This window comes from Cricetulus griseus (genome assembly GCF_003668045.3).
Source record: "Cricetulus griseus strain 17A/GY chromosome 1 unlocalized genomic scaffold, alternate assembly CriGri-PICRH-1.0 chr1_0, whole genome shotgun sequence".
NCBI classification, from domain to species: Eukaryota; Metazoa; Chordata; class Mammalia; order Rodentia; family Cricetidae; genus Cricetulus; species Cricetulus griseus.
Window position 1 is genome coordinate 255985480 of NW_023276806.1, and position 17597 is coordinate 256003076.

At 48.0% G+C, this 17597-nt stretch overlaps 1 protein-coding gene across 1 annotated transcript in view; it reads right to left on the reverse strand.

Annotated features, from left to right (window-relative positions):
- Nucleotides 1-3524: 3524 nt before the first annotated feature.
- Nucleotides 3525-17597, reverse strand: part of LOC100774485 (inactive tyrosine-protein kinase 7) — a 41040-nt gene continuing 26967 nt past the window's right edge. Inside the window, exons 8-20 of the mRNA XM_035451470.1 lie at nt 16420-16553; nt 16140-16275; nt 15884-16003; nt 13793-13942; nt 13539-13689; nt 13316-13443; nt 11181-11384; nt 10280-10435; nt 9598-9830; nt 8419-8499; nt 7133-7284; nt 5313-5491; nt 3525-4354 (exon numbers count right to left, since the gene is read on the reverse strand). Coding sequence (XP_035307361.1) covers nt 4194-4354; nt 5313-5491; nt 7133-7284; nt 8419-8499; nt 9598-9830; nt 10280-10435; nt 11181-11384; nt 13316-13443; nt 13539-13689; nt 13793-13942; nt 15884-16003; nt 16140-16275; nt 16420-16553 — 1985 coding nt within the window. The 3' untranslated portion in view covers nt 3525-4193. The remainder of the gene's footprint in view (nt 4355-5312; nt 5492-7132; nt 7285-8418; nt 8500-9597; nt 9831-10279; nt 10436-11180; nt 11385-13315; nt 13444-13538; nt 13690-13792; nt 13943-15883; nt 16004-16139; nt 16276-16419; nt 16554-17597) is intronic.

A 17597-nucleotide genomic window follows, 5' to 3' on the forward strand; every position in this document is an offset into this window, starting at 1 on the left:
AAAACCACCAACCACTTTTGTTTGCATTATATATAGGTTGAGCCATATAAAAGCATTATTTTACAGGTCAGGAGGGTGTAAAAATCATTGATTTTATCTGCTGTATGTTTGCACTGGGTGACAATATTCATTGCATTGTTTACTGTGAGTCACAGTCCAAAACCATGAGCAGTACCAAGATATTTGTGATTACGTACACATACACACAACATAGTTTAGTCACTGAATCTGATATAGGAACTAGGATCACTCCTTGCTCCCATCTCCCAATAGTTTTCTTCCCCCCTCTGGTTTGCACCACAGGTACTGTAACATATGGAATACATTAGCTTAAGAGTCAGAATAGGTCAGATACAAAAGTAGATTCTGAAAGGGGCTATGGACCACAGATAGAGAGGGGGTGGGGAGTCTGAAATCCACAGCCCTGTGCTTTCATTCCCACCTAGCTTCCAAAGAATTTGGGGTCCTTTACTGCACATCTACAGTGGGAAGTATCTGGGGAGAACCCTACCCTGACCTCTGCTTTCCTTCTGGGGAGCTGCTCTTTCTCCTGAGTTACTGTGCTGTGTCACAACCTACTTAGGGTGACTTCATTCACATAACCCGTTGTCACCACAGAAGAGGGAGACCATGTCAGATGACTGCAGGTTCCGGAGCCAAAGCCATTGATGAGGATAGACTAAAAATTGGAATCATGGGGTTAGAGAGAGATGGCTGCTCTTGGAGAGGACCGGGTTTGGTTCCCAGTACCCACATGGCAGCTCACAGCCATCTGTCACTCCAGTTATATGGCATGCCTTCTTTGGTCTCTGTAGGCATCAGACATATGTGCTACACAGACACATATGCAGGTAAAACACCCATGCACATAATAAGAAAATCTTTTTGCAGAGGCAGGTGGATCTCTGCGAGCTCAAGGCTAGCCTGGTCTACAGAGCTCTTAGTACACACCGAAACCCTGCCTCAAAACAAAAACAAAAACAAAAAACAAGCCAAATCTTTTTTTTTTTTTTTTATGGATTAATGGGGTGAGAGACGTAGCAGTTTGTAGAGTACTTGCCTAACCAGCATGACATAAACCAGGCAGAGAGGTATATACCTGTAATCCCAGGACTCTGGAGCTGTGTTAAATCTCAATCCCTGAGACAATGGGCTGAGGTACCTATTTAATGTCTCAAAGTGGACCTGGCCACTAGGTTCTCCCAGCATCCCTCAGTCCCCGCCTGTTACATGAATGGCTGGGATACCCTGCCCACCATCCTGAACTCTTACTCTTCAGCCCAGGGGCAGGCTGGCCTCCCCACAGAGGCTCTTCTATATAATCCAGCCATTTTGGGTGCTTGTACTTTTTTGTACCTTTGGCCTCATGGATGCTGCACCTGGTTCCCCTTTCTTCCCTTTTCCTTCATCTCTCTCTCCCTTCACATCCCAGCTCAGTCAGGGCCACATCCACTCTGGACTGTCCCAGATGTCCCTGCCTCTGGCTATGCTCTCCCTTTATCTACAATAAACTTTCTACTCCACTGTACCTAGGAAGTCATGTTCCTTTCCTTTTTACTTCTTTTTTCATTCCAAGTAGAAGCAAGAGTATTAGAGGAAAGTCCAAGGTTCTCCTCAGCTACATACTGAGTTAGAAACCAACATAGAGTATACGAGGCCCTGGATTAGCAACAAAATTCATAGATGTGTTTTATTTGGATAACATTTGCATTTTAAAGTAACATTATTACATCTATTCCGTGTGTGTGTGTGTGTGTGTGTGTGTGTGTGTGTGTGTGTGTGTGTATGTTCACCTGTGCATGCAATACACACCACAGTATTCAAGAGTCAGCTCCACATGTTGCCTTAGTTCCAAAACAGATCCAGTGTCCTCTTCTGACCTCCTCAGGCACCAAGCGCACACATGGTATAGAGATACACATGTAGAGAAAACAAAAATATCAATTAAAAATGTGTAAATGCCAATCACGGACTAGAAAGGGCTCGGTGGTTAAATGCTCGCTGCCCTTCCAGAGGAACTGAGTTGGCTACACAGAAGATCCTGGTTAAGATTTTTAATTGGGAATGGTGGCACATGCTTGTCATCCCAGTACTTGGGAGGTAGAGGTATGAAGATCAGGAGTTCAAGAGCAGCCTCAGCTACGTAGCAAGTCTAAGACCATTTGGAGCGCACTTGAGATCCTGTTACACAAACTACAAACAGCTTTACTTTTGAATAGGCTGACTCTCCTAACACTGGCACCCTTCAGAGATAGCAAAGTTGTGAAGAGAGTCCTCAGATTAAGTTCAAGCAGGCAGAGAGAAGGAAATACCAAGTAGAAAATAGGTGTGAAGATTGAGGTGGGGGTCAGGTAAGAGGATCTGAGGGGCTACCTTTTTTTATGCAGCTGAAGGTGGCATTGTACTTTTTTGTTTTTTTAATTAAAAAACCTAGTTTTTATTATTTTGTTTATGGGTTTTTTTATGTATATATGTCTGTGCTCTATGTGTATGCCTGGTGTCAATGGAGGCCAGATACCCTGGAACTGGAGTTACAGATGGTTGTGAGCAGCCCAGTGGGTACTGGGAATTGACACTGGGTGCTCTGGAAGAGTAGCCAGTGTATGCTCTTAACCACTGAGCCACCTGTCCAGTCCCATGCCTTGACCCTCCTGCCTCTATTGGACAGATTCTGGGATTACAGGAATATATCTCCATGCTTGGGGATCTATGGCTGGGGATCGAATTCAGGGCTTCATGCATGCTAGACAAGTACTCTATCAATGGAGTATTTTTATTTATTTTTGGCTTTTTGAGACAGAGATTGGCTAGGTAGCTCTGGCTGGCCTAGAGCTCACAATTCTCTAGCCTCTGCCTCCTGAGGCACTTTCCAAGTATATAGAATATTTTAAACTCCGTAATATATATTCTCTATATGTGTACTCTTTATATACTCTCTCTGTATTAATGGGGGAGGGTCTGATCCCCTGAAACTGGAATTACAGCCAGTTGTAAACTGCTGCTTATATGGGTCCTGGGAAACTGAAACCCAGGTCGTCTGCAAGAGCAGCCATTGCTCTTAGACCTCCTGGCCTTCCTAGTTTTAAAGGGATTCAGAGTCTGAATATGTCATTAACCCCTTTTCTGGTTCTCCATGTCCATCATACTTTTACATTCCCTGAGTGTGGGACCAAGTCACCAGCAAAGAATAAGAGACCATCATACAGGTTAAGAACTATCGCAAAACGTCTGTGAACTGTGGATAATCCTCTGCATACCCTAGTAGATGAAATGAAGTCACATTGCCCCTTCTCATCAGCAAGAGAAATAAACAAAGAACATCATTCATGAGCAAATGCAGTGAAGTCTTACAAACGGGCTGTAAAAAAGGCTTCTTTATTGAGAGCAGCGAGTGTAAAAAACAAAACATAAAACAAACAAACAATAACAACAACAACAATAAAAGTATGAGGCAGGGGTGGCCCACCCTCCCCAATTCCTCTAAGGTCCACCCAGACCTCCCCATGCCCACCCACCCACGCTGCAATTACATAAAAAAGCCGCCCTGGTGCATACAAAAAGGGCGGGCTATATAAGTGTCAAAAGCCCCTGAACACTTCATCTGCCAGGCACTTGGGATGAGGGAAGGAGATTGGAGCATGGGTCTGGGTTAGTGTGCACAAGCCCACAGTGGGGAGGACTCAACTGCTATGTCCTCCACAATCCACTAGACACCCCAGGCAGGACCCATGGGCCAAGAGGCCTGTTGGTCCTGTATGCCCAGAGCTATCCTGAACTCTCGTATATTACTATATTAAAAAAAAATTCCCCAAACCTAGCTCAGCCCAAGCCCAGCCCTCCCTAGGCAACACTGGCAGATGAGTGGCAGAGCTGGACCTGGCCAAAAAAAGGCTCAGGCCAGAAATCGGGGTTACCTGAGGCACCCATACTGTCCCTGATGAGAAAGGGGTGGCAAAAAAAGATGCCCAGCCCAACGTCTTAGTCACCCAGCTTGGGTTTGAAGGAGCCTCCCCGATGGCCAAGGCAAAGAGAAAAGCCTAGGTACTGCCTCCCCTCAGCAATGCCCACCGTGCTTGGGCAGGGACCTCAGGCCAAGAAGGACAGGAAAATCTTGCCCATCATGCTTCAGGCTCCCCTAAAAGAAGTGTTTTTCCCTGCCCATGCCATCCTGAAGCACAGCCTGCAAGGCTCCCTCACTGCTTGCTGTCTGCAGGGCTGTCTCCCAGGGTACTGGCAATCTCACTGAAGGAGGGCCGGTCCTTGGGGTTTGGGGCCCAGCAGCGCTGCATCAGCCGGTAGAGCTTGGATGGGCAGCCTTCGGGCTGTGGAAGTCGGGCCTTCCCAGCCTGCAAGTCTACAAGGCAGACGGGACAGAGTGTTAGCCCAGATGTTAAATGACTTGTCAATACCTGCTGGAGTGTGCAGTTCCCACAGTAGTCATCCAAGGGTCGCGCTGCTCTGGGGAGTACTGGTCAATAATGGGTGGGCACCACATTTTAAGGAGTATGGCAAAGATCTTATAAGACAAGGAGATAACTCTGCTCCCCCAGTTCACTCTGATTGGTAAGTGGGGTCCCTTCTGGAGCTGAATTGAATGACAGACAGCTGGAAGAGGCACTGGGGATAAGTGTTATTTGTTATCAAGTATGAAAGTATCCAAATTCAGCCAGGAGGTAGTATCCCACACTTTTGATCCCAGCACTCGGGAGGCAGAGGCAGGTGGATCTATGAGAGTTTGAGACCAGCCTGGTCTACAAAGTGAGTTTCAGGACAGCCAGGGCTGTTACACAGTAAGAAACCCTGTCTCAAAAAACAAACAAACAAAAAAACAAAAAAAAGAAAAGATAGTATCTCAGTATGTTAGTTTTGTGTTTTGAAGAACGGGGACAAACCTAGGCCTTCTCATATGCTAGCCAAGGGTCTATTACTTCCCACACAACCTGAGCCTGCCTCTTCAGTATTTTTAAAATTATTTTGGGGGTTTTGTTTGTTTGTTTTTCAATTCAGGTTTCTCTGTATAGCCTTGGCTATCCTGAACTTGGCTTTGTAGACCAGGACTGCCTCTGCCTCCCCAGCACTGGGATTAAAGGCATGCACCATCACACCTAGCTAAAATTAGTTATTTATTGGTGAGCCATCTTACTGGTATTTACGTATTTTTAACAACTGAAGAGGTCCTATCTTCATAATTGCTAAGTACCAGCCCTAAGAGAGGAGACAGGCTCAATAACCCTGGGGCCTGAGCAAGCAGAGGCAGGTGCAGAAGAGTGTGGTTACATCCAGAGTCCTCTCTCAGGAACATGGCTACTTACCTGCTAGCACTTCATCATCTGCCTGTCCACCATGGGGCATCTCTCCATGAGTGAATACTTCCCACATCAGCACACCAAAGGCCCAGACATCAGACTTGGTAGAGAAATCACCCTCCAGGATAGCCTCTGGGGACATCCAACGCAGAGGTACCCAGGCCTGGCGGAAGTGGTAGTATTCACTGCAGCGGAGAAAACACACAGGAATGGAGGTCAGAGAGGGCTAAGGCCCAGAGCTCAGCTTCATCTCAAACTAGGACCCCTGCCTGGGCCCTGCCTTTCCCAAAATAGACCTCAAAGGAATCCGCAATGTGTATGCTGAGCACAGGGGTATGTCAGAGCAACACTGGACACGGATCCACTTGAGTGAGGTTTGATGGTTTAAAAATTCCATTAAGAGGAGCTAGAGAGATGACTCATTGATTAAGAGCTCTGGCTGCTCATCCAGAGGTTCCAGGTTCAACTTCCAGCACCAACATTGTAGTTTACAACCTCCTGTAATTCCATTCCCAGGGGCCTGACTCTCTCTTCTGGCCTCCGAGAACACTAGGTGCCATATTGGTGCACAGACATACATGCAGACAAAAACCCATTCATGTAACATAAATAATAAATACAAACTCCATTAAGTGGGGCTGGAGAGATGGCTCAAGTTAAAAGCTACTCTTCCCGAAGACCTGGGTTCAATTCCCAGCACCCACATGGTGGCTCACAACCACCTCTACCTCCAGTTCCAGGAGATCTGATAACCTCTTCTGACCTCAGGCACTAGGCATGCATATGGTACACACATACATGCCAGTAACAAACACTCATAAAATAAAAACAAGTAAATCCAAAGAAAGAAAAAAAGAAAGAAAGAAGGGAGGGAGGGAGGGAGGGAGGAAGGGAGGGAGGAGGGAGGGAGGGAGGGAGGGAGGGAGGAAGGAAGGAAGGAAGGAAGGTAAGAAAGCCTGTATCCCAAGCTACTTGGAAGGCATGAGTTCAAGGCTTACTTAGGCTACAGAGTAAGTCAATGCCAGTGTGAGAAACTTAGCAAGATCCTGTTTCAAATATGTGAGACCTTGGGTTTAATCCCCAACCTTGCAAAAAAAAAAAAGAACAATAACAATAATAATAATAAATATTAAAAGTAGAAAATGTTTTATTAGTAATAAAGCAAGACCAAAGCAATAACTGGGCACATTGGGGTGGGTCTTGGGTACCCCCACAAGGTGGCATATATAGGCAATCTAGAGCATTCTTTGATCATGGTGGCTAAGCTTTCAGGCTTTAAAATAACAGTTCCTGAATTCAAGAACTTACAGAGGGAGCCACATGCCATATGCACAGTTAATGACATATGAACTAGCAATAAAAAATTCTCTCTCACTGACCCCTAAAACCAAACGGGTTCCAGGTTTTAATATTGGGGTTTGGTTTTGGCACGCGTGTGTTTTATAAGACGGGGTCTCAGGTTTGGTTTGGGGGGTGTATGTGTGTGTGTTTTGTAAGACAGGGTCTCATGTAACCCTGGCTGTCCTGGAACTCCATTTGTAGACCAGGCTGGTCTCAAACTTACAAAAGTCCACCTGCCTCTGCCTCCCAAGTGCTGGGATTAAAGGTGTGTGTCACCACTACCTCGCTTATAACTTTTTTTTTTTTAAATCACTACAGAAAAGTCATGGGCTGGAGAAATGGCTCAGTGGATAAAAGCATTGGCTGCTCCTTCCCACCTACCTTTCAAGCTAAACAGCCATGAAGCCCTTTACTACCCCATCACAAACTATTCTCTGTCCTCTTCCCTCTGGGAAGAGAGGGAAGCCCCATCTCCACACTTATACCTGTTGTAAACATCCTTGCTGAGGCCCAGGGATGACACCTTCACCTGCCTCTGGGCACTGACCAGGCAGTTGCGAGCAGCTAAGTCCTTGTGCACAAAACGGTTGTTGGACAAATGCTCCATGCCCAGGGCCACCTGGGTACACAGGGCCACCTGGTAAGAAAGAGCAGCCTGTCAGAACAGCTCAGGACTGGGAATTAAGGGAACCACCATGACATAACCCTTGTCTGTTACTCCAGGTACCCCTGGAGTGCTACTTAGGAAACCCCAAATGCAACAGCCTCAGCTGCCTTCTCCAGAAAATGGGATATATTATCTGCTTCACTGGGTTGTTCAAAGATTTAATTAAGTGAAATTAAGGAGTTGAGAAGATGGCTTGGTGGGTAAAGTGTTTGCTGGGCAAGTGTGAGGGCCTGAGAGTGGATCTCCAGAACCCACATAAAGGGCCACGCCAGCTGGGCTAGCCAATCAGTGAGTTCCAGGTTCATCGAGAGATCCTGTCTCAAAAGTAAGGCTTGATGGACCAGGCCTTTGCCTAACTCTATAGTACAGACAAGCCTCAAAATCACCATGTACCCCAGACTAAATTTGACTTCAATGTGTTCCTTTGCCTCAACTTCCCAAGTACTGGATTACAGAAGTGAAACATCACACTCAGCTGTCAGCCTGTCTCCATCCCTGTCCCAGCCACTTACCTTAACCCCTCTCCTGAAGCCATCCCCTTCCTGTCATTCAGTTACTTCCTGTCTATGAGGACTGAACTCACATGGCTCTCTCCACCAGGAAAACTTCTTTGTTAACCACAGCTGCCTGTCTACCCAAGGTCCTGGATGTCTTCCACATCTCAGAGGCCTCCCACTAGCTTCCCGTGTGTGTCAGCCTGTAATGTCACAGTCTCCACACAAGTTAAAGAAACTGGCTCCAGGCCACGCCCAAACCAACAGCCCCTGGGCTTCGGGTGCTTGCTGCTTCTTTCACTCAGAGCCACAGGCATGTGGGGGTTTGCTCTAATAGAAGCTCCCACAGGAAAAGCAAGGGCTGGACCCTCTGTGAGGCCAACAAGATGACCCAAGCCACCTGCAGGGCTGGAACCAGTCACTGATATCTCTAAGCCTCTATCTTTTGGCTCACGAAATGGGGACATAGGGACACATTTCAGGGGACTGCTATGCTAATAAACATGGTGACATACTTGTATAAGGCCTGGTTCTAAAGGAGTGTTGAGCATGGAAGCCAAGTGTGCCCTTGCTGCAGCCTATCCTGGGGGATAGCCCACTTTGCTCTTACCTTCTGTTTGGTGCTGAGGGGCTGTGACTTCAATTTTTCATCCTTACTCTTGGAAATCCTTAGGAACTGTTTGAGATCTCCCTGGGGGAAGGGCCGAACACCTCTGTTAGGCATAGCCCAGCTGTGGGCTCTAAGCATCAGACCAAGCCAGTGCTTGCAGAGTCAATGCTGGAAGACAGGGCTGACCTGAATGCAAACCCAGACCTCACCCTGGTGGGCACAGTTCACTGGTATATGAGATTTTAGACCATATGGAGGACGCCCTCTCAGTTGTCCCTCCTACTCTGACGATAAGAGGCTTCTGCCTTCAGGAGCCAGGAAGAAAACACAAGCTCTTACCCTGCTCTCATGGACTACAGAAAGGGGTTACAGTGTAACACAGACACAGGGACAAGCACACAGCTTACAAAAAGGCTGAGAGCCTGGCATTGGTTGCGCACACCTTTAATCCCAGCACTCGGGAGGCAGAGGCAGGCGGATCTCTGTGAGTTCGAGACCAGCCAGATTTACAAGTGCTAGTTCCAGGACAGGCTCCAAAGCCACAGAGAAACTGTCTCGAAAAAACAAAAAAAAAAAAAAAAAAAAAAAAAAAAAGAAGGGGGGTGGGGGGAAGGAAGGAAGGAAGGAAGGAAAAGAAAAAGGCTGAGAACATCCCCTCCCTGCCATGGAGACCAGGACCTAGCAAAGATGGGAAGGCAGAGGCAGGGGTCACTCTAGGAATGATGGAGAGGGGGGTGGGGCTGACACCTGAGTCAGGAGAGGAACAGAGAGAGAGGGAAGGAGAGAGGGGAAAAAAGAGAGGAAGGAAGGAAGAGAACAGGAGGGAGAGAGACAGGAAGGGAGAGAAGGCCCACCAGGTTCTGACAAGCTTGCTCTTAAGTGGGGGCAAGCTCTGGGATGAAAAAAAAAAAAAAAATACAGCAAAGAAAACCAGTTGGCAGAAGGACCTGAAGGGCACCCAGGCAGGGCAGAATGAAGAGTCCCAGAAACACAGGAGAAACTGAACACAGGCAAAGGCAGGCTGGGTACCAGATAGCTGGGAGGAGGGCAGGTTGCTCAGGTGGCAGGAGGCAGGTCTAGTTTGAGATCACAAAAAGCCAAGACTTCTGTAGTGCCCTGGTCTCTGAACCCCTCCTCAGTCGGCACACTGCCCAATCAGTGTCCTAGCCCACAACATACCAGGTCCACATATTCCAGCACCATGTAGTGGGGCTCAGCCTCCCGGCACAGCCCCAAAAGCCGCACCACGTTGGCATGGTTCAGCTTCCCGAACATCTCCAGCTCTCTCCGGAAGTCCAGCTGCTGCTGGTCATCCTTGCTCTGCAGGCTCTTCACTAGCACCAGTGTCTCCGCCACGCCCTCCTCTAAGCCCTGTGCCTTCGCAAGGAACACCTCCCCAAACTCGCTTTTCCCTGTGGGCAGAGGTCCATGTTGGTCAGCTGCCTTCACCCTGGCAGAGGAAGCCACTGACTGGGAGACACACAATTATGGCCTCTCTTACAGCACGAGGCTTTGCTGCACTCCACCCATTAGTCAGGTGAGCTATTTTTCTTGCCCCCTAAATATTGATGTACGTGAAGGAAAAAAAATCAGTACAAATTCATAATTTCTCACAATTTTCCCCTAGGGAAAAAGTTAGCTTTAGTTCTTTTTTTTTTTTACAGGACCACTTTCACGGATTATCAGGGAAATAGTATTATAGGTAGGATACAGGAATGACACAGCATGTGAGTGGACACGGGACATGTGCCACCTATAACATGCTAGACTTTGGGACATCAGAACCACCTTAGCCCATTGCCCAACCTCAAGACCAGTGTCCTACAACAGAGTTGCGGCCCCTGTAGCCAAAACCACATACCCAGAGTGGTGATGGGCTGCAAGCTGGCTCGAGGGAAATGCATCTTGTCACCCATGCTGTGGCGCTTGTTGGTGGCTGTTGGGCCAGAACCCAAGTTCGTCAAAGCCACTTCTTCCTGGACCTCGGCTGCTGGCTGTCCGTTCTGCAAAGGCCCACCTGGGAACAAGGGTTCAGGGCTATATCCTAAGCGACAATGTCCTGGTTACCACAGAGCTCAGTCCCCATGTCCCGTGGTATGAGACCTCGTCTCCTACTGTCACCCATCCCCACCCCCCACCCCCACCCCCGATTCATTCCACAAAAAGTGGCTATTCCCACAGACAAACTCATGGGGCTTTGGGGCAGCGTGGGGAAGGCCTTAGAGTGTGACCACTTAATTGATGCAGGTGGTTAGGAGCTATGACATGAGCTTGCTGTAGGAATCTAATCTCAATCACTGGCCCTGAATGTCACACCCACACCAGCTGGTTTTCACTGGACCTTGTATGCAAACAGGGAAATTCACCAAGTAGAGCCAAGTGCTGTTCCTGAATGTCTACTGAGTAGAGACCCAGCAATGCCCTCAGGGAGCTTCTAGTGATGGGAGGGGCTAGGAAAAAGATGGACAGATTGCCCCTGGGGCTGACTCCTGAGGAGAAGAGATACGTAACAGAAGCAACTATATGCATACCAACTGTATCTGTGCTTTAGTGTTGGGAGAGAAGGCTGGCCCAAGAGACTCCAATGAGGTAGTCCTGAGCCAAGCAGTTTAGAAGCCAAAGTCCTGAGAAGGGGTGACTCCAGGCTTGGGGCCAGAGGAGAGGCAGCCAACTCCAGCTCCCTGGAGCTCTTCCTCCACAGCTGCCACCGGAGGGCACTCTGCACCCATGCTGACCCACCTCTCCCTAGAGGAGGACCTTACCATTGAGACACTCCATCTCTGGCTCCTCGCCTTCAGGCTGTTTCTGCAACCTCTTGGCTTTACAACGCTTCTTGCAGTAGAACATGAGGCCGAGTACAGCGATGATATAAGCTACAGCTGCGCCCACCGACAGCCCGATGGTCTGAATCATCTTGTATGGGGGTGGGCTGCCTGGGCCCTCGGAGTCCTCCATCACAGGCTTGTCTGAGAGACACATAGGGAGGTCAGGATAGGGGCTACTCAAGCAAACCACACCCTGCTTCTCCACCCAATGCCCCACCCCATACACATACCATGGAGACCTAAGGAACACCCCTTCCTTCACTGGCTGACTCGATACCATGAGCTAATAACCCTGCAGAGGGGCACTGGGAAGCCCCTAGCTTAGAATCCCAGTTATCACCCAGCTCAGAGGAGGTTCCTGTGTGGCCAGTCTTTCAATGGCCCAGGAGAAAGACGTCCCATGACTCATCAGGTGAACTTTGAGGTAAAGATTGAGAACATGCAGGACACCCATGTCCCACCTCAGCAACTTCAACCAGGAGGTCCCACACTCCACTTTCTACAAGATCGTTACTAGGGAAACATTTCTGCGAATAGAAAAGTTGTGAATTTTCTTTCCTTTTAAAATCCCCTAACCCAGCCAGGCGTTGGTGGCGCATGCCTTTAATCCCAGCACTCGGGAGGCAGAGGCAGGCGGATCTCTGTGAGTTCGAGACCAGCCTGGTCTACAAGAGCTAGTTCCAGGATAGGCTCCAAAGCTACAGAGAAACCCTGTCTCGAAAAACCAAAAAAAAAAAAAAAAAAAAAAAAAAAAAAAATCCCCTAACCCTCAGCCACAGTGACAACTTCTCAAAGGGACAGAGAGCACTAGGGCAGGTCTGGCCTGGGGCTGTTAACCTGTCACATCTTCTCCAGTTCTTTTGCATCCTGACCTGATTCCCTCCCCACTTGCAATAGTTTGGAGTTTTGTTTCTTTTCTTTGGTCTGAGGCAATGTCTCACTCTGTAGGCCATGCTATCTTGGAATTCACTATGTAGCCCTGACTAGGCTTGAACTTATGACAGTCCTCCTGTGGTAACCTTCAAGATCCAGGGTTTAGGAATGAACTGCCATGCCTGGTTTATAAGTTTAGACTTTTTTTTTTTTTTTTTGGTTTTTCAAGACAGGATTTTTCTGTGTAGCTTTGGAGCCTATCCTGGTACTCCCTCTGGAGACCAGGCTGGCCTCGAACTCACAGAGATCCGCCTGCCTCTGCCTCCCGAGTACTGGGATTAAAGGCATGCACCACCATTGCCTGGCCTAGACATTTTTTTTAAAATTACTTTTAAGTGTGTGTGTGTGTGTGTGTGTGTGTGTGTGTCTGTCTGTCTGTCTGTCTGTCTGTCTGTCTGTCTGTCTGTCTGTCTATGTGCAGGTGTGTGCCTCTGTTCATCATACCCAGAGGCGTTGGGTCATCTGCAGCTGGAGGTACCAGCAGCTGTGAGCCACCTGATGATGGGTGCTGCACCTGATGATGGGTGCTAAGAATAGAGCTTGGGTCCTCTGACAGAACAGTAAGTGCTCTTAACCTCGAAGACATCTCTCTAGCTTGGATCTTAAGCGCTTCCCTCCTCCCAAATGGCCATGTGTTGAAGCCTTATTCCCCAGCTTATGATGCTATGTGGAAGTGGTGGGACCTAGTAGAGGAAAGCTAGGCCATGGGGGAGGGGTGCCCTTGAAGAGGAAATTGAGGCCTAGACCACTCCTTTCTCTTTTTGCCTCCTAAGCAACATATGATAAACAAGACGTCGTCTGCCGCATGCTCTTGCCACAGACTCAAAGTTACAGGGCCCTCAGCAGCACTAGGCTGATGCCTCTGAGAGTGTGAGCCAAAACAAGTCTTTTCTAAGAGTATAAGAGAAGGAGACATTTTAGGAAAAGAGTATCCTCCAGCCAACACAAATACAAAAATCTCGGTGACGGAATGTCAAGTGAGTGACAGACCAGCCAGGAATCCAGGACTGGGACAGGATACTGGAAAGGACACCCAAGTCCCCCCAAGTCCCCCATGTCTTCTCTGTAGACAGTAACACTACATGCAAGATGAGAAAGAATTCTACTTCCTGCGTAGGGCACCCTTCCCTGGCTCATACCCACGACAAAGAGCGGGGCCTCGGTGTGTCTGATGTTACAGCTGTTGCCAGCAATGCAAGTGTAGGAGCCCGAGTCCTCGGGGGCAACATCATGGATCACCAGGGAGCCGTTCTGGAAGATGTGCATCCTGTTATGAGAGAAGCCACAGCATGCTCACCTGGCCAGCCCCAAGGGCAACCATTGTAGGAAAGGTAAAGTCAGTGTACAAAGGAGGCCGCCTACCTGGGTCCCAGCTTGGTGGGGTCCAGGATTCGGTCTTTGCCTTTCCACTGAATAAGAGGCTTGGGGTCACCCTGGGCCTCACACCGCAGCAACGCTGTGTGGCCTTGGTACACGGTTGTACGCTCTGGTTCCACCTTGAAGGTGATGAAAACTGGATAGGGAGAGACCAGAGAGCATCATGGAGTTGTCCGAGTGTAAGCTGTTATTCCCCAGGCCCTGCCAACTCTGGCTCCCATGCTCTACCACAGTCACACCTGCCACAGTCAGTTGGACATGGGCACGGATCTGGCCCTGTGGCTCATTGGATGCGATGCAAGTGTAGTTGCCAGCATCGTCTCGGGTCACTCGGGCAAAGTGTAGGGTCCCAGCGTTGTCTGTCACCCATTCAGGGAGGCTGCTCCCATCTGCAGAGACCATCAGGAGAAATTATGGGATGGCTGATAAGGCCCTTGGTTACTCATGTCTACACCAAACAAGTTCTTTCCTACTCACAGGCAAAGTCCAAACTCAAAGTCCCCTGTTATTTGCTTTCCCCAAATTTCCAGCCTCACCTCCTGTATAGGTGAACTTGTGCTTCACTTGTGCCAAGCTAGACTTCTGACCGGGCCAAGGACTGGCCTTGTCCCCATCTCACTGCCTGTCAGGCCTCACTCCTGAGCCAGCTTGCTCCTGATGCCCATCCTAGACGCATCTGGACTCTCTCAGTTCTTCCACAAAGATCCCAGACCCAAATGAACCCGACTTTCATTCTCACAGCTGGTACAAACTGTGAAACTGGTCCAGTCTTGTAAGAAACCATTTGGCAAGTTGTACAGTTGGTTATAAAAGTGTTCATACCATATATATATATATATATATATATATATATATATATATATATATATCCCACTTCTGGGATTCTTTCCCAAAATAAACAAACCTGAATCCAGAAAAATAAGCCCCAATAACCTTGGGATTAGAGATTTATTACAACAATAAGACTACTCTAATAAACTGGATTGGGGTAACATTCCAAGTCTCTAACACATAGAGAATATTCGTATAAATGATAACTAATCCAATAATGAGATTATTATCATAACAGTTGAGAACTATATTATGTACAATATATAAAGACATGGAGAAACACTAATGATGTTAAATTAAAAATTACATAAGTGCTGGGTGTGGTGACACACTTTAATCCCAGAACTCAGGAGGCTGAGGCAGGAGGATCTATGTTTGAGGACAGTCTGATTTACAAGGACAGCAAGTTCCATGTCAGTCAGGGATACACAGTGAGAACTTGCTTCAAAAAATAAAAATAAAAAAAGTAGGGGAGCTGAAGAGATGTTAAAGAGCATGAGCGCTCTTCCAGGCCTCAGGTTCGAGTCTTAGCATGACATGGTGGCTCACGAGCTTCTATAACTTGAGTCCCAATGGATCTAGTGCCCTCTTCTGGCCTCTGCAGGTACTGCACTCACATAGTGTGCAGTAAAAATAAAATAACAAAAGCCATATGAGCTCCAGATGTGGTAATACATGTACTTGATCCCAGCACCCAGGAAGCAGAGGCAGGTGGACCCTGGAGAGTTTGGAGACAGCCTGGTCTACATAGTAAGACTCTGTCTCAAAACTGAAAAACAAAAAAGTCAGGTGCCTATTATCACAGAACTTGAGAGGCTGAGGCAAAATGACTCTTAAGTTCAAGGTCAGCCTGGGCAGAACAGTGAGTTCCAAGCCAGCTAAGACTATACAGAAAGACCTTACTATAACAAACAAACTAAACTAATTAATTAGATTTAAAAAAGTTTTAAAAATGGTCGGGATGGGGGCTGGAGAGATGGCTCAGAGGTTAAGAGCACTGACTACTCTTCCAGAGGTCCCGAGTTCAATTCCCAGCTCACAACCATCCACAATGAGATCTCGTGTCCTCTCTGGCCTGGAGGCATACATGCAGACCGAATACTGTATACATAATAAATAAATCTTAAAAAAAAAAAAATGGCTGGGACATAGCTCAATGGGACAGTTAGCCTAGCAAACTTGCGGTCGTAGGTTCATCCCCCACTTCTCCACTACTTCAAACAAACAATAAGCAAACAAAATAAGCGTGTCTTCACTCAGGAAATGTAAAACATAAAAGCTGTATATGCAATAAAATTATTATGCAAGAGTAAAAGATTCATAGAAAAAGACAGACATAAGGATGGCAGATGGTAGAATTGATCCACACACACCCCCAACAACGTTTGTCAAAGAGTCCATGTTTCTCCCCACAGTTCCAGGTGCAGGCTGGGCACTCCTGTCCCTTAGGCATTCACATACGACAAGTTGCCTGCCCTAGTCTGTCGCATGGTACCCACCTGCCCGTACCCACTTAATTGTGGGCTTCTCTCGGCCAGTGGCTGAGCAGGGCACCGTGGCCTCCTTATCAAACTCCATGCACTGCTGTGGCTGCGGCGGGGGTGTGAACTTGAGTTTTTCTGGTTCAGTGAGGAAGAAGAGGAGGAACTGAGACAAGGAGAGAGGCCAGGGCCATCCCTGCAGCTCCTTTCCCATCACTCCTCTGCCCAGGCAGGCCACGTATTCTCTCCCAACACACCACACATGCCAACTCACCCAGCACCTGGACACGGGCCTGGGCCTCGATGCTGCCGGCTGGGGTGCTGCTCACACAGCGGTACAAGGTCCCATCATACACCTCCACACTATTGATGCGTAAGGTCCCATTCTTAGAAACTTCGAACCGTGAGTCCTGCAGGACACAGACTTGAGTAGAAAAGGGATAATACTAACAGCTACATGCACATTTCCCTGAGGGCAGCCTCAGGGTATGAAAGCTCTAGGGCACACACTGTAGAAGGAAACTCTCCCATTCACCAGAGCCATCCCTTCTCACCTCTGAGATAAGCATTTGGTTCCTGTACCAGATGACAGTGGGCTTAGGTGTGGCCTGTGTCAGACAGTGCAAATAGCCGGGTTTACCCTCCTCCAGTTGGCTGTCTTGGGGCTTCTTTAGCCATGTGGGTACAGCTAGAGTAGCAAAGAGAAACCACTAGAAGCTAAATAACAGGTTTCCGAAACCAAAGGACCCAATCACAGAAGACACTAAGACACCAGTGGTCCTGAGTTCAGAACCGCCAGATTGCCCTGGTGACACCCAATGGCCTGGGTGCCAATGCTTTCCAACATCTTCATTTAGTCCATAATAAACACCCCAGGTGTATTCCTCTACCCATGGACCAGCTAGGAAAACAGAAGTTCCAGTAGTAACATCGATTGCTACCACAAGGCACAGAGGATCTATCTGCAGCTGAGGTTTGTAAGGCTCTACCATTCCTTTCCCAGCATCCATGTGGCAGCTCCAGTTCCAGGGGGTACAGCACCCTCTTCTGGCCTTCACAGATCCCAGGCATGCATATAGTGTGTAGACATACAGATGGGAGTACCACGCTTACACATAAAATAAAAACAAATTATTTTTTTTTAAAAGGGACCCCCAGCATCCTGGTTCTTCTTCACATGACATCATACCGGGTCATAATTAGTGTTGTAGTCTGAATATGAAATGCCCCCCATAGGCTTATGTGTTGAAGGCTTGGTCCCCAGCTGGTGGCACTATTCTGGATGATGGCAGAGGAGCTGGGGCCTAGGTGGAGGAACTAGTCACTAAGGGTCTACCTTCAAGTCACGTATATCTTTGAAGGGCATGTCTTATTCCCAAACCCTTCCTCCTAGAACCCATCTCTGCTTCCTGGCCACTGTGAGATGAGCAACCTCTAACTCAGGCTGCTGACACCCTAATATTCTGCCTTCCTTAGGCCCAAAGCCATGGGCCCAACAGACCACAGAGAAAAACCTTTGAAACCATGAACCGAACATAAATCCTTCCTCTTTATACCTAACTCCTCAATCGTTTGTCACCATGTGCCTGATGCCTGGTCCTCAGAACTGTGTGTTTTAGCTGTATTACCTCTCTAGATACTAACCCCTACCATATGAAGAGACAACTCCAACCCTATACCCTGATTCATGGCATCTCCCACAGCAAGCCAAGTGTGCCAAGTGTTTCCAAAT